The sequence below is a fragment of the Saccharomyces kudriavzevii genome, assembly GCF_947243775.1.
Source record: "Saccharomyces kudriavzevii IFO 1802 strain IFO1802 genome assembly, chromosome: 4".
Lineage (NCBI taxonomy): Eukaryota > Fungi > Ascomycota > Saccharomycetes > Saccharomycetales > Saccharomycetaceae > Saccharomyces > Saccharomyces kudriavzevii.
The window spans coordinates 86,534-107,043 of record NC_079275.1 but is presented as its reverse complement, the minus strand read 5'-3'; the positions used below and the strand labels follow the sequence as shown (position 1 = coordinate 107,043).

The following is a 20,510-nucleotide window of genomic DNA, read 5'->3' as shown; positions in this document are numbered from 1 at the left end:
TCCACCTCAGTACAAGGAAATGAAACCTCCATCAAGCATGTCACGTTTAAATAAACCGCTTGCGCAAGAAGCTACTAGCTCGGCGCATATCGATAGAGCACATCAGCTAGCACAGGACTTCAACAGTAAACAGGATGATACAGCACTAACTTCACTGCCCCACAAGAACCCTGACATATTCAGGTTTGAGAATAATATTACTGCACATAGCTCACGTCGCGGTTCTCTGTATAGGGACAGCGATGCTACTGTAATTCTGCCCCTCTCAGAGCATACCCCTAGAATGTCGATGGATGATCCATACCGCCAATTATTGCAACAGGCGGAAATCTCACAGCTACGAAGCAAGAAAAGAAGAACTTCGAGTCGAACTCTGCGAGCTTCGTTTATATCTTTTGTGGTCTTGGTTTCATCTCTTTCGGGGCTAGACCAGGGTCTCATATCCGGTAACGTCATGACATTATCATTCCAAAAGTATTTTCACTACCCATTGACTTCTTCGTTAGGTAATATTGTTAGCGTTGTTAACCTAGGCGCCTTCATGGCGTCTCTGTTTGTTTATTCTGGCGTCCTGGAGACTTATAGCAGGAAAAAATTACTGCAGATCGGTACAATGATTTACTCTCTGGGTGCCCTCATTCAGGTTTCTGCTTTAAATCAGTGGTGTTTACTGCTGGGTAGATTCATACTTGGAGTCGGTGTGGGGATTTCCTTTGCCATGGTAATAATCTATCAATTCGAGTTTCCCCTCCCATATATAAGAAGGCGGACATTCATTTTGATCCAGTGCGTTTCTAGTGTCGTTGCGTATTCCTTTGGAATTTGGATCAATTGTTCTTTTAGATATCTGAGCTTTGCATGGAGATACCCTTTATCAACCCATGTTTTCCTGGGAATTACGCTAAACCTAATGTCGTTTTACCTGATTTTAGAATCTCCCTCCTGGTTCCTGAAACAAAAAAAGGATGTGGAAGCGCTGGCTTCTCTATTAAATATATTCGACGATGGTAACTTTGAAGAGAATCAAATTCAGTTGAAGTTTAGAACTCTCAAAAGAAACATGCTTTTGAAATCACACCTCCAAAAAAACAGCTACCCATATGCATATATTTTCAAAGACTTTTCTTCAATAATAAAACTGCTAATAGGTTTCCAATTGTTCACAAGATTGAACGGTGTTGATGCCTTCCTATACTACTCGCCGCTAATCCTGCAGCAAATGGGAAGAGGTGAACTGAAGTCTATCTACTTAACGGGACTCAATGCTTTAATATATACTGTCGTAACATTTGCGTTTTTCCCCATGGTACTACGAAGACGTAAGGAGAGAATGAATCTACTATTAGGTTCAGCTGTTATGTGTGTATTGCTATTCATCATATCTTTTACGGACTGGTTTCCCAAGGGCACAACAAGATATATATCAACATTATTCGCGATATTTCTTTTTACACACTTTATTACTTGGGATTCTATTGGGTGGTTCATGACCATTGAGCTTTTACCGCACTTATCACAGGCTCCAGTTATATTGTTAATCTCAAACTTTTATTGGTTTTTCAAGTGGTTCGCCAGTTTAATAACACCTATACTTATCGACCGTCTTTCTTGGAAGTTCTACCTTATTCCGTCTTTATCATCATTCCTATCCATAATATTCACGTTAAAAATTTTCCCTATAGAGACTGATGAACAGAGACTAGATTCTGATGAGGATTCTGCTGGAAACGACAGTGTCAACCATAGTGATGTTTTTGGCGATACTGACTCTGAATTCTCATCTTCACCATCTTTTTCTGCATACCAGATAAATACTCTGGGTAGCAGCACTAAACAAAACAATCAAGCATATTCCTCGATCGAAAACAATCAAATTTTACCCAAGGATGGCGGCGTATCGAGTCAAACACATGATCCTCCACAGAATGTTTATTTCATCACATCCGATTCAGGGCCTTCAAGGACGGGTGAATTTTTCAGTTTCCATAATAGATCCGATCCAAATATCAATGACGGTACTGTCATTGATAAACCGGGCACAAGCAAGGGACAAAATTCACCCAGAAACATGGTGGGTGCCTAGTAGAGCTTTGTAACGAAAGTTGCTTCGTTAGGAGTAGAAGTATTTATTTAGCTTTCTTTAAATTATATATTCCGACTGTGACCAATAAAAAAAAGGCACGGCGCTACAAGCTTACATTGTCCATCTAAATATGCTGAAAAAGAAGGGCATCTACAAAATGCAGAAGTGTTGAAGGGTGTTCATTCAAAAATACTACAAAGCGATCTCATTTTTATCTCAAACTGTCCAAAAGATGAAGGAGCAACTTAACTATACTTATATTGAGACTGACGTGACTGGTGCTCTTCTAGTGTTCAGGAAGCAAACGCAAAACCTTGTTTTTGCTTCGTTAGGTAATGATAAGCATTTCCTTTTAGAGAACGTGAAGGCTTTCTTAAAGAAGAACGGAAAGCAGGATACGAAATACGACTTGCAGGAGCTAAAAGACAGGGAAGAATATAAACAATCAATTGAAAACTACAGGATATGTCTAGAAAATAAAATGCCGTTACCATCACATACTATTCCGTTTGAGTTCTTATTTGGAACGGAATTTCAACATAAAGTTTGGAGCGAACTTTTAAAAGTGGAACATGGCAACGTTGTTACGTATGGTGATATCGCGAAAAGAATAGGGAAACCAACCGCTGCAAGATCAGTCGGAAGAGCATGCGGATCAAACAACTTAGCACTGGTAGTGCCTTGCCATAGAATCATTGGTAGCAATAAAAAGCTGACGGGATATAAATGGAGTTGTAAATTGAAAGAACAGCTGTTGAATAATGAAAGGAAAAATAAACTAGAGCTCAAGAAGTTCTAATTACAGATGAGATTTGAAAAAATGAACATAATAGATAGTTATGTGCATGGTAAATAGTGTTTAATTTTTATACATTGGAAAATAAGTATCTTGTTTGTCTATATTACAATATCATAGGTGTTGGTAATCTTGTGAAACAAGCGACGAACTTGTCACCCTTTTTCCTTTCCACTTTTTTACCCTCTTCTGTAGCGTTTCTCATTATTTTCACACACTTGTCATTATCTTCCCATTCTTTGCTCAGGCGTTCAAACAAAGGATGCTCTTCTAAATGTTTCACCATCCATTCATGCAAATCTTTGACATCGGTGATGGTGTATACGACGCCACCCTCCTTCAAAACATACGCGTATTCACTCAGCAAAGTATTGGTAATGATTCTTGCCTTGTGCTTTCTTTGCTTGAAATGAGGATCTGGGAAACAGAAAAACATTTTGGAAAGTTGTCCCTTTTCAAAAAAATTGGGCAAGAATTTCATAGCGTTACCTCTCAAGACGTTGATGTTTTGAAATCCGTGCTTTGAGGCCGTATTGTTCCTTAAGGCAATAATTCTGTCCTCTACATAGTTTGTGACTTGCACTCGGATTTCCATTCCCAAGATTAAATCTTCAGGGAAGGCAGGTGACAAATCTATCATCAGTCCACCGAACCCACAGCCAATATCAGCAATAGTCACCTTCTTTGTCATCTGGCCAGTCCCACCATCATTATAGTAGGGATATAATTTGGACCAATCCATATCCTGGGGTGACACTGGGTATTCTAGTTGATGATCAGAAAATGGGTTGGAATGTGCCCTTTGGCGGTAATACCTCTTCTTGGGTAGATCGATTTTCTGGCCTTGTTGCACCAATGAGCTTTCATCGATCTTGACATGCTTCAACTCTTTACGATTTTCTTCCTTATTTATGCGGTATGAATAACGTTTGGAGCCAGGGTCCTGACTTAGCGGCTTGGTCTTCATTTTTAACAATGAATCACTAGGAACTTCTTGATACACTGGGTGGTAAATGTATACTAATGTTAAATCTAACTAGGCACACTGATTAAGTGCAATGTCAGAAATATTCTGTACTTTTTGTCATAATGTCATCGCCAAAATTTTTTTTCGACCGTCGGTGCGAGAAAAAGGCGAAGAAAGATGGCTGTCATTATATAGATTCAAGGCATATTTACGGTTATTTTTGTTTTGAAATATTTTTTATTTCCTTATTATGTACATGATCGAATAGTTGAAGCTTTATAAAACTAGGGGGACGACGGGCTTTTATTGTTTTGATTCTACTGATTTGTCGTCCGCAGAACTGTTCTCTGCATCTTCCTTGGGTTTTTGGTTGTCGTGGTGAGATTTTAGTGTCAAGTACAGTGCATTGGAACCGCTTTCCAATGTACGTACTAAACCAAGGCCACTGAGCATTTGCAACACGGTGGCTAACTGAGATTGCATTTCCAATTTCGTGGGTAGAGATTTGAAATCGTTCAATTTCTCCACATTCAGAACTTGGTTTTCTACTTTGGCGCCAATAACCAACAATTTGTCCTGTGCTGATTTCAGGAGCTTTAGAAGCTTAGCCACTTGTTGAGGATTGGCATCTTCGTATGTAATGGCGGCAGTAGGACCCTTCAGCAGGGGCAAAAGCGGATGACTCCGGTTTTGCTCTTTGCGTTTCACGAATCCACATGGATCTGGTAGATGTGAGTTTTTCAAGTACACTTCGAATAAATTATTCCTTACTTTCGTAAGTGTCCCCCCTGTTTGCTTAATCTTGAATCTGAAATGGTGATCTTCAGTCTTGGAAAGATTATTATAGTGAGCAAAAAGAACCACAGAGCTGTTCTCCATCAGATGCTTGTACGTATCTACAAGAAACGTTTTCCTCGAGTCCAGTGGTTTCACCGTCTTTCTTGAGACTTGCTCGGAAGCCAAAGCATAAAATCGGTTACTTACTCCGATTGTATCTGTCAGAGCAAAAAAACCGTTCCTGGAAACCCGTTTAGGTATAAATCCAGAACGTAACATTACTTTTAATTAAACGTCGTGCTCCCAAACACTTGTGAACACTCTAAACGTCTGCCTTTTTCTTTCTCTCTGTTCTCTTCTAAATCACATGGACCTTTCTTTTTTCTTGACAGTTTTAATTTTATCAAAAATAGTTGAAATTAGCCCTAGGATAAAAGATGATTTTTGCTTAGGTTGTCTTTCAGAAAGGTGTGAACATATACAGGGCCGTATTCTAAGAGGTTAGGTTAACAAGGCCACAGGCACAAAGACCTAATTTTGAAATTGACAAACTTATTATCAAGAACATAGAAGATGGCCTAAAGATGAACTTCAATCATATGCGGCACGACCTTCAAGAAAGTTAGGTGCTCCGATAGTTTGGCTTGAGTTGCTCAGATTATATACAGGGACGTGGTAGGAACTGGATTTGAGAGCGTTTCTTTTTATGAAGTAAGTGTTGACTCGGTTTCTTCTTTGTCTTTCTTACACATTTTTTTGAACAGATAGTATCACCACGTTTTAATACTTCGTTTTAACATAGTCGGCAATGGTTAACCACGGCCAACCACAGCCGAATCCATATGACAAGCACATCAATATGTTTCCACCACTAAGGGCACGGGACTCCTCGCATAAACTCGCCAGTGCTACCACAGATAGGCGTGGTTTGCCCGCACAGAATGTGGTGCCTGCACCGTATCCAGTGGATGATCCCATGGTTGAGCTCACACCGGCGATCCCGTTCACATCACCTTCCTCATCGTCATCGTTATCATTGCCTTTGAGCGCGCTGAATTTCACAGATAGTAATGTCGACAATGGTCAGCTAGGGACTCCAGTGACCATAAACAGTAACAATGGGATGGAGATTTTTAATGCTAAGCCAACAGGTGATATCGGAGATGCTAGTAACTGCAGTACTAGTACTAGCCACAGGTATGAACTTCCTTTCAATTTCAATGCCACAAAGGGTAACTTGGGTTCGCCAGTTGCAAATGATACATCGACGAATGATGGGAGCCGAATATCACAGACTATAAAGGACAATTCAGCGCCGCCACCCTATGAGGAATCTGAGTCTAGGACATTGCAGGAAAAAGTATACAGAACAGAGGAAAAAGCTCCTATACGACCTTCGGAAAAGAGACCAATTCCACCTCAAAAAATCAGCCAGCTGGGCACTAGCAACATCACAAAGACTGATGCTAATGATTCTTCAAATAGCAAAGATAAACTGTCCAGCTATTCGCCGGATGCCTTAGCCTTCTACGAAGTGTACAAGAGGACTATCAGCGACTCTTCAAAATTTACTTCTGAGATACAAATGAAATGGTGTGAAACATTAATTACGTATGCCTTCAAGGAGGAATTCATATCTCAATATAATATAAACGCAGAAAAGCTAAAAAGAAGTTTAAGGCCTGAGGAAATGTTGAAAAATCAGAAGGTGATTTTGGAACATTCTTTCAAAGTACTCACGAAATTAATTACTTTAAAATGGCCTGCTGCCATGTACTTAATGGGAACATTATACTCACATCAACCGTATCTACCTATCAAAAACAAAAATATTGTCATCAAGAATGACGAAAAGGCACTCGAATATTATTGCAAAGCTGCCAAGCTGAACAACTCTGATGCCTGCTACCGTGCGGGCATATGCTTTGAATATCAAAGAGGCACCTCGTCTTTGGGGCCATCGCTCACTAGGGAACAATGTATAAGGAAAGCTTTCCAATACTACCAACAAGGTGCAGAAATTTGTTTCAATTCTGCATGTATGTATAAATTGGGAATGAGCCATTTGTATGGGCTGAACATGCAGAAAAATGATGTGTTAATAGCCATGAAATGGTTTAATGGAGCCATTCAAAATAGCGACTCTCCGCAGACGTTATACGAATTGGGCAAAATTTATGAGTTTAATGTTTTGCCATCGGAAATACAAAACTCATTATTTGCTAATGGCATACGAAGAGATCCTCAATTAGCCATAAAATACTACTATCAGTGTGCCAAAGATTTCGAATATCCTTTAGCACAATGGAAATTAGGTAATTGCTACGAATGCGGAGACTTAGGATTGCCAGTAGTGGCCAAAAAATCCATATGTTGGTATTCCAAAGCTGCTGCTGCTCAACCAAGGGGAAATCCAATGGCAATGTTAGCTTTAAGCGGATGGTATTTAACCGGTGCCCCAAATGTTTTGAAACCAAATAATAAAGAGGCCATGAATTGGGCCTTAAAGAGTAGCAAGTGTTCAGACGGCAAATTAGCACGCACTGAGTTTGCTTTAGGTTTCTACTACGAAAAGGGTATTGGTTGTGACGTCGATTTAAACCTAGCTAAACAGTACTATCAAAGAGCTGCAAGAATGGGGTTCAAGAAGGCAGTTGATGCGCTCCAAAATTTGACGAACTAATGAATTCTTATTCTTTTTTTTTTTTGTTTTAGTATAATTAAAATAAACTCTCTATTCATGAAGCCAGAAGCTAAACATCATTCAGGACACTAAAATATCGTAATATTCTCCCTCGGAGCCCAAAAAAATTGAACAGGAAAAAATGCCTAGTTACCCACTCATTATTTTAAACTAAATAAGAATATACTGTAACTACTTACCATTGTAATGATTCTCTTTTCTTCAAAACTATATAGTTGGTGGCAAACATTACTCCATTGAGAAGAATGATGAAATGAACCATTTATTAGCTAAGGAAAAAGAAAAAGCGAAAAGAAAAAACTAGGGGAATTTATGCATGCTGCAATTTTTGCTTCAAGCCATGAGAGGTTTTGTGCAGGGTCTCATTATTCTTGTTAATAGGGAATGATTTTTTTTCGGCGGAAGTGGCGTTCTGTTGAGCAGGAGCTGGGATGGTGATTGGGTCCGGAATTTCCCTACTTCCAACTAGGTTATAATCTCCCTCCTTCAGATTTTGCTCTAATTCACGCTGATGAGCTGCTAACTCTTCTTCGATGTCAACTGCTCTTGGATCGTAGGTCTTAACTTCTGGCTTGCTGAAGTTCTCGTGTCTCTTGTTGAAGTCCTTTTCTATAGGTGATTCGTGTTTGCCAGATTTAAGAGTGCTAATATCCTCGCTTTTGGAGGTTGGATAGTTGCCTTGACTGTATTGAGAAGTAGAGTAGGCGTCTTTACTGCGTTGCGAGGTCGAGCTGTTGTCCTTGATGTTATGTCCTGAGGTGGAGAAGTCGCCCTTGTTACGTTTATGAGTAACAGAATCGTCCTTGCCGCTTACCGAAGTTGAGTAGCTATCTTTGTCAGTTTGGGGTGGAATAATTTTGTCAATATATGGCTCAGTTTTCTCAACCACTTTGTTGTAATTTTTGTGAACCCTATGAACAACTAGGCCCTTTATTCTGTCAATAGCGGAATCGATTCTGGCCTGCTTTCTGTCGTAAATCAAAGGCACGGTGTACAAAAAGATTGTGGTCATCACTAAAACTGTGTTCATGGAAAAGATGGCGAACAGACTGTGCAAGAAGTATAGGGAAACAGCGACGGTGAAATTGTTTCTTGTTCTGTGTGCAAACACTAATTTTCTGATCCTGTCCTCTAACGCAGGTAAGCGGTCTAACAGGCGGTCGATACGTGGCTTCAAAATCCCAACAATATCTGGAGACTCCTGCATGCCAAACCTGGACACTATGCCCTGATCAAATAGCACCTTTGTGGAAAGCTCTACAGCAAAGCTCGTGAACAAAACCATATACCCGATCCTGAACAAGACGGATAAAACATTCACGTTTCTAAATATCAGCAAACTGACAAGGGTCGCGACAAACGTCGCTCCCGATTTTTTAGGATTGGTCCAGTATACCAATCCTGTCTTGTTCTGGTGAGGTCCCTCGTTGGTTATGTTACCTCTGCCACTAGTGTTTAAGTTCGTGTTCTTATTGGTGGTCGTATTCCTATTCATTGTGATTGTAACCCTTGAATGTCACACAACTGAATAAGCGAAAGACCGTCCCACTACCTTGTTAACTATCATCTGTTTCCCATCCTTTTTATACATTTTTTATCAATGCAACAAGCTTTATCCTTTGAGGGTGGAAATAAGGGTGAACAATAAGGGGAGATTGCCTATGCGCCTAAACGTCACCTTCCAACTTTGTTCTCCTTTACGGAAAAAGCCTTGTGCTCTTCTTGCTGCTGTGCCGTAACAACAAGCTCCTGAAATGGGATCTTGCCACATCCGCTACCACCGACACATTCCGTTGCTATCCTTGTAGTTCCGTTTTGCGTTCACTTTCTTTCCGGAGAGTCCCTTGCTCCCTGCCAGCTCCGAAGGTGAAGATGTTGTTTCAGCAATTGCTATCCCTCCTTGGGTGGCCCGTTCTCATGGTAGTTTAGGACTCTTGGACGCCTTTCCATCGCAATTCCTAGACGTAGCACTCTTTCTCTCCTTGGGCATTGTTCCTGGAGCTTTTGACCAATAAGAAAACGATGAGTAAGCAACGTACGCCTCTCTTTTTTTGCTACGAAAATTTCAGCAATTTTCAAAAGTGAAAAAGGTAGAAAATTAAACATAAAAAAAGAAAGAAAATGAAAAAATTGAAGGAACGCTTTATATAAACGACACCAATCAATCACTTGTATTATCGCGACACATAGATTGATTTCAAGGTCATTGCAGATTGGCGTTCGTGTTTGAATGGTACAGGGCTGTATTGCTTTTTGAAAATTTTGTTCTTCTCATCCCCATATTAGTTTCTAGAACAATAGAAAAAAAAAAAAGCAGGAAAACTAGATAAATTTTATAGTTAGCAAATACACACGTATCATGGGACCCGAAACACTGCATATTGGTGGGAGAAAATCGAAATTGGCGGTAATACAATCCAACCATGTTTTGAAACTGATCGAAGAAAAGTATCCAGACTACGACTGCAAAGTGTTTACTTTGCAAACCCTTGGTGATCAGATCCAGTTCAAGCCTTTGTACTCGTTTGGTGGTAAAGCCTTGTGGACAAAGGAGTTGGAAGACCATCTTTATCACGACGATTCTTCAAAGAAACTCGACTTGATTGTCCATTCTTTGAAGGACATGCCCACCGTACTACCGGAGGGATTCGAGCTGGGGGGTATCACGAAGCGTGTCGACCCGACGGATTGTCTTGTCATGCCCTTTTACTCTGCTTACAAGTCTTTAGACGATCTTCCAGAAGGAGGCGTCGTGGGGACCTCTTCCGTGAGAAGATCTGCCCAACTGAAAAGAAAATATCCACATTTGAAGTTTGAAAGCGTTAGGGGCAATATTCAAACAAGATTACAAAAACTAGACGACCCAAAGTCTCCATATCAATGCATTATCTTGGCGTCTGCCGGGTTAATGCGTATGGGGCTGGAAAATAGAATTACGCAACGGTTCAAATCAGATACAATGTATCATGCCGTTGGACAAGGCGCCCTGGGCATAGAAATTAGAAAGGGTGACACCAAGATCATGAATATTTTGAACCAAATTTGCGATCTGAATGCAACTATATGCTGTCTATCGGAACGTGCCCTAATGAGGACTCTAGAAGGGGGTTGTTCCGTTCCCATTGGCGTGGAGTCTAAATACAACGAAGAAACAAAGAAACTGCTATTAAAGGCCATTGTCGTTGACGTGGATGGTACCGAAGCCGTAGAAGACGAAATTGAAATGTTGATAGAAAATGTTAAGGAAGATTCTATGGCTTGCGGTAAGAACCTGGCTGAAAGAATGATTGCCGATGGTGCAAAAAAAATCTTGGATGAAATCAATTTAGAAAGAATTAAGTGAAAGAAGTACATACCCATTCAAAGAACTCTACACTACTAACCAAAATTTCCCTTTCTTCTTTTCCCCCCTTTACTCTCTTTTATTTATTTTTATTTCTCTCTCACTCCTCTCATATCACATGTTTAATTTAATGACCATTTTTAAATGACCACTGCATGAAAATTTTGTTAATGTAGAATATGTAACTCCCACCATTTTTTTTTACTTCATACTATTTATACAAGCTTCGTTGTTAATATATTTATTATAGCTTATATATACAAATACTCTTCTACGCAATTAATGTCATCTCGATGCTACACTCTTAGTGAACTTCCAGAAAAACACTAATACTTGTGACAAGTACATACAACGTAAGAAGTACAATGCTAATTTTTTTATCAATTTTCCAGCCGTTCAATGGTATTAAAACTGTAAATACCAAAAACGCGATCAGAATTCCGACTCCAGTGTTAATCAGGTTTTTATCCACTTCAAAATCAATATGATGCATAAGAATATTATTGTCTCTACCATCCACCATTTTCGCAGTTTTGTCGCATAGCATTATCATGATTCCATCAAATCCAACACCAAACAAGAAATACAAAAGCGGACTGCCGAAACAGGCACCTATGGCGATTTCTAAAACTCCCATCCTAACAAAAGTGATATTCGATACCAAATCACCAATCGAATTACCCCATGTAAAAATCGTTAAGCCCAGTATTGTTTCAGATATATCAAACACGTTTATCCAGTGTGTTAATGTGACAACAACTATGTGAACTGTTTTTGAAAGACAAGCTAACGATAATAAAAATGCTACGGTAAAGGTAATGTCCGAATTGTACTTGTTCGGCGTGATCTTTATTTTGAAACATAGTGAGATGGCTATCACTAGTGACAATATTAGCAACCAATATGAAAAGTCATCTATGACCAGTTGATTGATAATTATTGGCGATGCAATTACTTGAATAATTTGTAAGTACGAAATATGGGAGTCATGGCTTTTTTGACATACTTCCGATGGTACGGACAGATAAAGAATTATTGATACTGGTGTGGTAACTAATAATGACAAGAATTCGGAGGGGCCGATATCCAAGGACAGATCCGTCAAGTAATTGTAGAGCTGGAAACTTTGCCAAACCGTTCTGGTTTTTGTCGGACAGAGAGATAATGTTCCTTCAAGCATCATACTATCTCCCCCATATTGTAGAAGAGAGCTATCGACAATATTAGGTATGTTATTCAAAGCATTAGTGGAATTTTGTAAAAATGTCTGGCGTTCCACTTCATCTGCCGATACATTATTATTATTCTGGACTAGATTTGGGATGCGATCACAGCTTAATGATTTCCTGGAATTTTGTTTTTGCGGCACAGTCAAAAATGAATCCATGGGTTCGTTATAGTGACTTAGAGGCTCATTTTGTGGAGCCGAAATTACAGCGCCTAATTGATTGAAGTTTTCACCATTTGATGGTGATAGATACTTGTAATAGTCTTTGGGCTGTAGAGAGTTTATTCTTTTCCTTATCAGCGGTCTATCTTCATCGTCCAAGGAAGTTTTAGTAAATAAATGAGTTTCATTGGAGGGTAAAGACAGAGATCTTGCTGCATTGTCTAAAAGATTTTCTTTCTCCCATACATTTAAGAGGTCTTGCAAAGTCATTCTTACCCACCCATGATAATTGGACCGTAAGTAACCCCGTATTTTACGTCTTATGAGTTCTCTTCTTTCAGCCACACCTTCGTTAAACCTCAAAATGTTATCCGCAGAGTTGCTTGGCGAAGGACTCACACCCTGACTAACAACACTGCCTTCATTGATCGGTGTATCTCCAAAAGACCTGGAACGGTCTGTTGCTTCACCTGTCGGAGAAATATAACTGGCAGTTGATAAGGCAAAGTGATTCGGAACAGGCATAAGCCTGTCAGCGATATGTTTTTTATTTATTTCTTCCTCTTCTCTTTTTAAGGCATCGTCGATATCACAGGGATATTTATAGCTTTGTATCAGATAAACAGCGCAACAACAATAAGTTAAAACCATAACAATGCACTCCCAAAAGTACAACTTTCCATCTGCTAGAAACGTGCCCGAAACTAGAAGCATGAAAGTAAATATTCCGACATCCAATACAAAATGGCTTCTATCATACGATAAGTTTTGATCAGAACCTTCCTCTGTGTAAACTTCGATGGATTTGCCGTATTGAAAGTGTATAGTAGCCACACAGCCCATCAGTCCAATAACCACGGTTAAAAGGAAAAATATACCACCGAAGAGCTCACCGATAGCCAAGGAGGTAACTCCAGTTTTCATCGACTGGTAGGTACTCGTGATATCGGGAAGAGCATTACCCAATGCGAGTAAAGTCATTCCAGATACCCTGTCCGAAATATGAAATATGTTACTAGAAATATATGACAAAGATGGCGTTAAGTAGTCAGAGGTGACCAGTCCTAGTAGCGAAAAGCATTCAATGAGCACAACGGAGTGCAAGTAAAACTCAGAAATAGAACCATAGTTCAAAAATGAGTAACCAATTGATACGGCGTTCAAAAAGTAGAAGGCTATCGTAATTAGCCATCTTAAAGATTTACGCATCTGCTTTCAAAATCTGAAAATAACACTAGCATTTACAAATGAAAGTGAAAAGGCAGCTGTCGGTAATATACGTTAAACTTTACGCAATGAAAAACTATGATGAACGATAACTTAAATGTCTATTGCAACACCTATACCTGAGTGGAAAGTTTCTTAACTTTTTTTTTCATGCACTGTCCATTTGACATGACGTATCGCTTGCCATCCCTTGATATTGCGCCGAAAAAAGAAAAAAGATGTAGGGATGATTAAAATAAAGTTCATTACATAGTGTATTAACGTATTATGCATATATGTAAACTCGAGCTTCTTTTTCCTTCAAGCAGACATTTCCGGAAAAGACTCCATGCTATTAATTTGCCAGGCCTCCAGTAGAATCCTTAATCTTGCGGCACCTACGTATTTCTTTTCTGCCATTCGAGATGTTAGCTCCTCACCAATCAAGACTAGCAGTTTGGAGGCTTGTTGTCCATAGGCTTGAAGGAATTGTACAGCAGCAGCATCCCACCATGAACCCAATATAACGAAATGGGTATTCGTGATTAAATCTAATGGTGTATTGCAGATTCTAGCCAAGATGTGCCATGATAGTGCAATGGGGAAAGGGTGACTTTGGGTGGAAAAAAATTCCTGGGGCAAAGGTAGTCTTGTTATAACAGCGAACAATGATACCATTCCACCCATTCTCTCATCATAAGAAGCGTTATCTTCCCATTTATCGTCGCTGTTTCTTTTCCACCCCATGTTTTGACGGCCTTTTTCGGTATCAATCTCACATGTGAATCCAATGACAAAGGGACACTTCTTCACAAGTCTAGCCATAAATAATTCCTGTAACTCTGGAAATTGAACCAGTAAATATAAAGACAATTTCCCCAGAGGTAACGCGGACTCCGGTTTTACCCTAACTTCGGTTTCTGCTTGGTGTACCACGGCTTTCGCAATAAAATTTAAGATCCATTGGTATGCTAGAGGGTCACCTTTGGTGTCGTTTATCAATTGCGTCAACTCGTTTTGGATTTTGAAAAGTTGTTGATTGCTGTTGGTTAGTTGCCCGAACTTGGGGTTAATTTTTCTTTTATGGCGTGAAAGCAAATTCCTTAGATTAAGGTCAGCCTTCTTTACGGGCAAAACTATATCTTTCTTTATTTGAGCAATCTTGTCCTTGTAATGCCAGAATGTCTTGGAGATTGTGTCGAAATTTGTAACTGCTTTGCCCAATTTACCTCTTTGCTGTAACACTTTGGCTTCTTGATCCTTTTTCAACTGCTTTTTCTTTTCATTTTCTTCCTCCAGTTTTTTTCTTTGTGCATCTTGTTTCTCCTGGGCTAGTCTTGCTTCTGCTTCTTCGCGTTTACGTTCTTCTTCCTCTTTCCTTTGGCGCAATGATTCCTGTTCTCGTTTGGCTTTCTCTTCAGCTTCTTTGCGTTCGCGTTCCTCTTCTTCTTTTCTCTTACGTTCATCTTCAATAATTCGTTTATTGTCTCTAACGGACTGAACTTCTCTCTCATTTGTAAGCACCAAATTCTGCATCTTTCTTTGGAAAGACTCCTCCATAGCTTCCAGTAAGGGCGCCGTCATATCTTGCCTTTTAGCACTGCTTTTCAGAGGCGACCGACATGGCTTCGATGGTGGTATATCAGTCGGGCGTGGCATGAATACCGGTGACGTGGTTGTGATGTGCTCATTTATGGGGATCAGTTTGGATTGTAGGTTCAAATCGCGCAAGAACCTCTCCAGAGCTGGATCCAGTTCTGTCATCGGTTTTTTTACCAATTTATCAGCTCTAATTGCTGCGAATGAATGTAACTTCGCTGTTGGGCTCGGCTCAGGTGTTGGACATAGCGATGATGCAGGAGATGTTGCAGGGAATGCTTCCTCTGATTCTGTAGAATCAACATCTGAATTGAAGACCTCATCGAAAACAAATCTCATTCTTCACTCAAACGGGGAAAGCCTGGTGGCTGATAATACAATGGTATGGCCTGATCACATCCCATTAGTCATTCAAAATTGTCTGAAGTTTGATGATATTTTCATAGAATTGATACAAAACCATTTCAGAAACGCCAGCGAAATGAAGCACGGTTACCCGAAATGTCGCAAACATTTGATGTTAATAGTAGTATTATATAGTATACAGAAGGCCTACAGTCAAAATATATATCTAATGCCAAATTTTTTTGTTCTTTTAGATTTTCAATTACGGTCAAGAAATATCTCTTTATAAGGCTTGAACTTCCTTGACGACGTCGTTGAAAGATTCCTTGTACTCTTCTTCTTTGTTCTTTCCGTCTTTCTTCTTATTGCTACCTGGAACAATGAAGACCACAGAAGTTGGTCTCTTTGTGGCACCAGCAGCACCTAAATCTTGCTTGGAAGGTATGAAGATATATGGAACAGAGTGATCTTCGCACAAAACTGGGATGTGGGAAATAACATCTGCTGGAGAAATGTCACCGGCAATAACAACTAAACCCTTTTCACCCTTTCTTAGGGCCTTAACAACCTCCTTCACACCTCTCTTGACATTCTTGGCCTTGGAGGCCTTCTTGACAGTCTTCAAGACTTTCTTGTTCAATTTTTTGGAGGCCAATGGCTTGGCGAATGGCAACACTGCGGGCATCCTGGCCTCGTAGTTGTCCACTGTCTTGCTCTCTTTACTTTCCTTGTGTTCTTTGCTGTCTTTACCCATTTTTACTGCACTTGTTTTCTTTTCTCTACTACCCAATTATCCATCAAATCATCAACCACTACTATATAACACATAGTTTTTTGCTATTTTCTTTCCTCATCACTTTTTTTACCAAAAAAATTTTCAGTTTAGATTAATTATCGTGATATACGAATGAGGAGCGGGTAATGTTGAAAATTTCTATGATGTATTAAAGATTATACCATATTACTACAGGCGATGCGGTTTTAATTGGTGATAACATCAATTGGAAAGTATAGTCGTTGTTAATAATCTGAATGAAATCTTGGAAGGATAGATTCGCAAAAGTGCAAGTGAAGGAGTCCGAACTGCCTTCTTCTATACCAGCGCAAACTGGGCTGACGTTTAATATATGGTATAACAAATGGTCCCAAGGATTTGGCGGGAATACGCGGTTTGTCAGTCCCTTTGTTTTGCAGCCACAACCTCACTCGGGGAAGACTAGAGGTGACAATGACGGTCAGTTGTTCTTCTGTCTATTTTTTGCAAAGGGCATGTGCTGCCTCGGCCGCAAATGTCAATATTTGCATCATATACCAGGCGAAGATGACGTGGGGAAGCTGGCTCTGAGAACAGAAGTACTGGACTGCTTTGGTAGAGAAAAGTTTGCTGATTATAGGGAAGACATGGGTGGAGTTGGTTCGTTTAGAAAGAAAAACAAGACACTGTATATAGGTGGTATTGATGGGGCATTGAATAGTAAGCATTTGAAACCCGCTCAAGTAGAGAGCAGAATTCGGTTTGTATTTTCCCGGTTGGGCGACATTGACAGAATACGATATGTCGAGGACAAAAACTGCGCATTTGTGAAGTTTAAATATCAAGCGAATGCTGAATTCGCTAAAGAATCCATGAGTAATCAAACATTGCTTCTGCCCAGTGATAAGGAATGGGATGGTAGAAGAGAAGGTACAGGACTGCTGGTGAAATGGGCGAATGAAGATCCTGACCCGGCCGCACAAAGACGGCTTCAAGAAGAACAAAAAATAGAGTCACTAAACATGATGGTACGTCTAATCAAAAGCAATAGCAGCAGTAATGCTGCTACTATGGTTAACGAGGAGACTAGAAAAAGATCGAACACAAAGGCAGCTTCAGAAGTTAGTGTTAATAATGCTAAGAAAAGGCTGTTACCCATAGATAATGGATTGGGAGGTGATGATTTCATAGAAAAATTGAAGAGATTGAAAAAAAGTACTAATAATGGGGATGGCTCATCTGACTCATCCCTCGGAGTAGTTGATGGTCCCTTGATAGATTATCTTTCTTCCGATGCAGATGAAGAGTAGGTGAAGGGTATTTTTTATAAATATTTAATGGCATATATATTCAAAGAAAATTGATCAAGGACGAGTTTTTTTTTTACTATGCAATTTTTATGTTTAGTTGTCCTAGAGAATTCACCAACAACGCCAGAAAAAATAAACTATAATATAATTAAATTAAAAGTACGGACTATATAAAACCAGACCTTATAAACTCTGAATATAAAATCTCTATAAAAAGCATTGTACGTTTTCTATGGCTCTTGTTTGGAGATAATGGCATCGATAACATCAACACCAACGGCATCAGCGTAGTCATCATCGGATAAATTAGTTGCTGGACCGTGGTAATATTTCTTTTTGTAGACTTTATAATAAACACCTGCAAGGAACCAAATACCGGGGCCGATAACACATGCATAGTTCATAGTGGATTTTGTAATGCCGTGTTGTTGACTAGGGAACATAACCAAAATAATAATGAACACTTGGAAAGCGACGCCAATCCAGGCAATAATTGGAGACCAGAATTTACCTAGGTAGAATGGACCGGGTCTAAAAAGATCTCTACCTGATGTCAAACGCAGAACCGTAGGAGTACTCCAAGCCAGATTATTTCCTGCCACTGCCAAACTAAACAATGCGGAGGTAGCGGCCTCATCAATCAAACACAGCAAACCTAAGATCAACGAACCTACACATGCAGCCAAAATAGCATAAAATGGAACGGAGTATTTAGAATCCACTCTTTTAATATACTTTGATAATGGCAGTCCATTATCACGGGAGAATGCCCACACTTGCCTAGAAACAGCTGTTGTGATGGAAGCTCCCATTAAAAATTGACAGAAAGCAATCAATGACATGAATGCAATGGCCCACTTCTTTCCTAACGAATCATAAATTATTTGAGCCAAAGCAAAACCATATTTAGAGTTCAAAACACTGTCGATGTCAGGGTTAATGCAGGCCAACAAACAAATAATAATCAACAAACCTAGAACCCAACAGACAGCAATAGATGAAATAATACCGATGGGAACAGATTTTTTAGCATCCTTGGCTTCCTCAGACTGATGAACACACGAATCAAAGGAGCCAATAGTCCAAACAGCAGGCATGAAACCAGCCAGACAAAATTGCCAACCATTATTCCAATCACTCATATTTTCAAACTTCCCAAATATAAATTCACCGTTGTTGAAACCTCCCATATTATGCTTGGTACCGATTGGTAAGGCAATAAACAACAAAACGATGATAAATAGGTTGGCAACTATACTCACTGTTTGCAGACGAGCAATGGCCCCGGAGGCAATACATGTACAAATACCCATGAGCACCACTGCCCCTGCAAATATACCATAAAGTTTCCCACTCGTCGCGTCAAAGTTCCCATCTCTGGTCAAGGTGACAGCAGCGGCAATTTCTTCAGCCAAACCATAGTCGATTGAACAGACACCAGCTGCCAATGCTAGCGAGTTCGAACAACCAATAATAAAAGAAATAATTTCCTTGTAACCTTCAGGAGCATAATGGTATGTCCAGTAGTACAAACCACCAGCGGTAGGGATGGCACTTGCATGTTCAGCCATAGTAATACCAACAAGTAAGATGAAAAAAGCAGCAACGAACCAACCCCACAACAATGTTGCCGGACCACCGCCAAGTCCACCACCCATGACAGAGGCAATAGATGGCAATAGACCCATAATGGAGAATGCGATACCAAAAACTTGTACAGTTGAAAATTGTCTCTTTAGTTCTTGTTTGTAACCAATCTCCGCAAGCAGTTGGTTATCATTTACCGATTTAGCAGCATTGATATAATTCACCTCACCAGCACCAGTTTTCGAACGAATCGACCTTAGGTTGGAGCCAAGTCCTTCGAGTTGGTAAGCTTCACCAAAATCAGTCGATACCCTTTGCTCTACCGATATCTTGTTGTCGTTTTTGCTTGACATACTCATAGCTCTTAGTATATTTTAAGACTTTGTTATACTTCACAACTGAAGTTAACTGCTTATACTACTTTGCATTAGACAGCAACAAAAGAAAAGAACTAAAAGTACCAGATATAATATGTTTGAATAGCTCTTAATATATATATGTTTCTAATGCGAGAGTAAGCCGCATTCACTATCATTATCAATGAGCCCACAAATCTCATACCAAGAAAGTTAATCCAAAAAGGAACTGATTACTTGCCAAGCCGCGTTATCCGGTTTGAACACTGGTGGATTCTCCCCTTATTTGATAGACGCATGTAGATATGTACGCCGGTATTGGACCATTAAAGGCCCTCACCTCCATGATGCTAGATTGCGAAGCCTAACACGACATAAAACATCTCGAAATTGCCGCCGGCGGTTTTTCGCGCGCGATAAGCGATAAGCGATTAGGGATAAGAGTTGCTCAGAGAGAGGCCTAGGGAAAAAAAAGATATGCAAAGCCGCGACTAAACAATGATATGGTATTGCCTGACAAACAACGATTAAAATGGAGGTTGCGTTTCTATGGGAGCCAATAGATGATTAAATAATCGGGGGGTTGAAAAATAAAAAAGAAAAATTCAAATGCGCAAGCCCGGAATCGAACCGGGGGCCCAACGATGGCAACGTTGGATTTTACCACTAAACCACTTGCGCTTACTTGATTGTGTTAATGGGTTATAAGACCTAGTAATATCAGAATAATTTAGCAATCTAGTGATCTCACGGAAGTAACTTGCTGGTAAAACTAGTTTTCACGGTAATTCACGGGATGTTAATAATTAGTAGTATTAACTAGGAATTAAAGCGAATCTTTTTCGGCTATTAAAGAGAGAAATATAAAATTGGAAGTATTAATATTTCTCCTGTTGAAACAATAATCAACTATCCATCAATTACTAGTACAGCTGATTAATGCATTCAATCACGTAACTAGAAGATGATCATATACGGTGTTAAAAAGATGACAAAAATTATCAGATCAGTGGAAGCTGAAGTGCAAGGATTGATAATGCAATAGGATCAATGAACGACGACGTATAAAATGAAGGAATAAATAAGAGTAAGATTATGTAAAATTGTCGATTCCCTTCCGTGGATTCCTAAATCCAAGAGGAGAACTTCTAGTATATTCTATATACAAAATATTATTAATATTACCAAAAATGGGATCCCAACAAATGTCACAAGATTTTACTTGCCAATATTCCCCCCAATAAGATTCTGTGACAATTGTTCGAATTCCATATTTGATAAGTTAGTGATACC

The 20,510-nt window shown here is 39.6% G+C and overlaps 12 protein-coding genes and 1 non-coding gene across 13 annotated transcripts; 5 read left to right on the top strand and 8 right to left on the bottom strand.

Annotated features, from left to right (window-relative positions):
- Nucleotides 1-19: 19 nt before the first annotated feature.
- SKDI04G0470 (uncharacterized protein) lies at nucleotides 20-2,083 on the top strand (the record flags this gene model as incomplete). The annotated part of the gene is made up of 1 exon (XM_056232187.1): nucleotides 20-2,083. The coding sequence occupies one exon, from the start codon at nucleotides 20-22 to the stop codon at nucleotides 2,081-2,083; it is 2,064 nt and encodes a 687-aa protein (XP_056086491.1).
- A 232-nt stretch (nucleotides 2,084-2,315) lies between these two features.
- Nucleotides 2,316-2,882, top strand: MGT1 (methylated-DNA--protein-cysteine methyltransferase; the record flags this gene model as incomplete). The annotated part of the gene is made up of 1 exon (XM_056232186.1): nucleotides 2,316-2,882. One exon carries the CDS (start codon nucleotides 2,316-2,318, stop codon nucleotides 2,880-2,882), a length of 567 nt encoding a protein of 188 aa, XP_056086490.1.
- Nucleotides 2,883-2,985: 103 nt separating this feature from the next.
- On the bottom strand, nucleotides 2,986-3,846 carry TRM8 (tRNA (guanine46-N7)-methyltransferase; the record flags this gene model as incomplete). Its single annotated transcript, XM_056232185.1, has 1 exon — nucleotides 2,986-3,846. The coding sequence occupies one exon, from the start codon at nucleotides 3,844-3,846 to the stop codon at nucleotides 2,986-2,988; it is 861 nt and encodes a 286-aa protein (XP_056086489.1).
- Nucleotides 3,847-4,149: 303 nt separating this feature from the next.
- Nucleotides 4,150-4,902, bottom strand: MRPL11 (mitochondrial 54S ribosomal protein uL10m; the record flags this gene model as incomplete). Its single annotated transcript, XM_056232183.1, has 1 exon — nucleotides 4,150-4,902. The coding sequence occupies one exon, from the start codon at nucleotides 4,900-4,902 to the stop codon at nucleotides 4,150-4,152; it is 753 nt and encodes a 250-aa protein (XP_056086488.1).
- A 529-nt stretch (nucleotides 4,903-5,431) lies between these two features.
- ACK1 (Ack1p) lies at nucleotides 5,432-7,306 on the top strand (the record flags this gene model as incomplete). Its single annotated transcript, XM_056232182.1, has 1 exon — nucleotides 5,432-7,306. One exon carries the CDS (start codon nucleotides 5,432-5,434, stop codon nucleotides 7,304-7,306), a length of 1,875 nt encoding a protein of 624 aa, XP_056086487.1.
- A 331-nt stretch (nucleotides 7,307-7,637) lies between these two features.
- Nucleotides 7,638-8,822, bottom strand: RTN2 (Rtn2p; the record flags this gene model as incomplete). Its single annotated transcript, XM_056232181.1, has 1 exon — nucleotides 7,638-8,822. The coding sequence occupies one exon, from the start codon at nucleotides 8,820-8,822 to the stop codon at nucleotides 7,638-7,640; it is 1,185 nt and encodes a 394-aa protein (XP_056086486.1).
- Nucleotides 8,823-9,686: 864 nt separating this feature from the next.
- On the top strand, nucleotides 9,687-10,670 carry HEM3 (hydroxymethylbilane synthase; the record flags this gene model as incomplete). The annotated part of the gene is made up of 1 exon (XM_056232180.1): nucleotides 9,687-10,670. The coding sequence occupies one exon, from the start codon at nucleotides 9,687-9,689 to the stop codon at nucleotides 10,668-10,670; it is 984 nt and encodes a 327-aa protein (XP_056086485.1).
- A 304-nt stretch (nucleotides 10,671-10,974) lies between these two features.
- YCX1 (Ycx1p) lies at nucleotides 10,975-13,269 on the bottom strand (the record flags this gene model as incomplete). Its single annotated transcript, XM_056232179.1, has 1 exon — nucleotides 10,975-13,269. One exon carries the CDS (start codon nucleotides 13,267-13,269, stop codon nucleotides 10,975-10,977), a length of 2,295 nt encoding a protein of 764 aa, XP_056086484.1.
- Nucleotides 13,270-13,587: 318 nt separating this feature from the next.
- On the bottom strand, nucleotides 13,588-15,204 carry GLE1 (nucleoporin GLE1; the record flags this gene model as incomplete). Its single annotated transcript, XM_056232178.1, has 1 exon — nucleotides 13,588-15,204. One exon carries the CDS (start codon nucleotides 15,202-15,204, stop codon nucleotides 13,588-13,590), a length of 1,617 nt encoding a protein of 538 aa, XP_056086483.1.
- A 289-nt stretch (nucleotides 15,205-15,493) lies between these two features.
- On the bottom strand, nucleotides 15,494-15,964 carry NHP2 (snoRNA-binding protein NHP2; the record flags this gene model as incomplete). Its single annotated transcript, XM_056232177.1, has 1 exon — nucleotides 15,494-15,964. The coding sequence occupies one exon, from the start codon at nucleotides 15,962-15,964 to the stop codon at nucleotides 15,494-15,496; it is 471 nt and encodes a 156-aa protein (XP_056086482.1).
- A 278-nt stretch (nucleotides 15,965-16,242) lies between these two features.
- Nucleotides 16,243-17,274, top strand: CWC2 (active spliceosome conformation promoter CWC2; the record flags this gene model as incomplete). The annotated part of the gene is made up of 1 exon (XM_056232176.1): nucleotides 16,243-17,274. The coding sequence occupies one exon, from the start codon at nucleotides 16,243-16,245 to the stop codon at nucleotides 17,272-17,274; it is 1,032 nt and encodes a 343-aa protein (XP_056086481.1).
- A 230-nt stretch (nucleotides 17,275-17,504) lies between these two features.
- On the bottom strand, nucleotides 17,505-19,220 carry UGA4 (Uga4p; the record flags this gene model as incomplete). The annotated part of the gene is made up of 1 exon (XM_056232175.1): nucleotides 17,505-19,220. The coding sequence occupies one exon, from the start codon at nucleotides 19,218-19,220 to the stop codon at nucleotides 17,505-17,507; it is 1,716 nt and encodes a 571-aa protein (XP_056086480.1).
- Nucleotides 19,221-19,827: 607 nt separating this feature from the next.
- On the bottom strand, nucleotides 19,828-19,898 carry Skdi_4.trna1G. Its single transcript has one exon. It is a non-coding gene; the product is annotated as a tRNA-Gly (tRNA).
- Nucleotides 19,899-20,510: the final 612 nt, after the last annotated feature.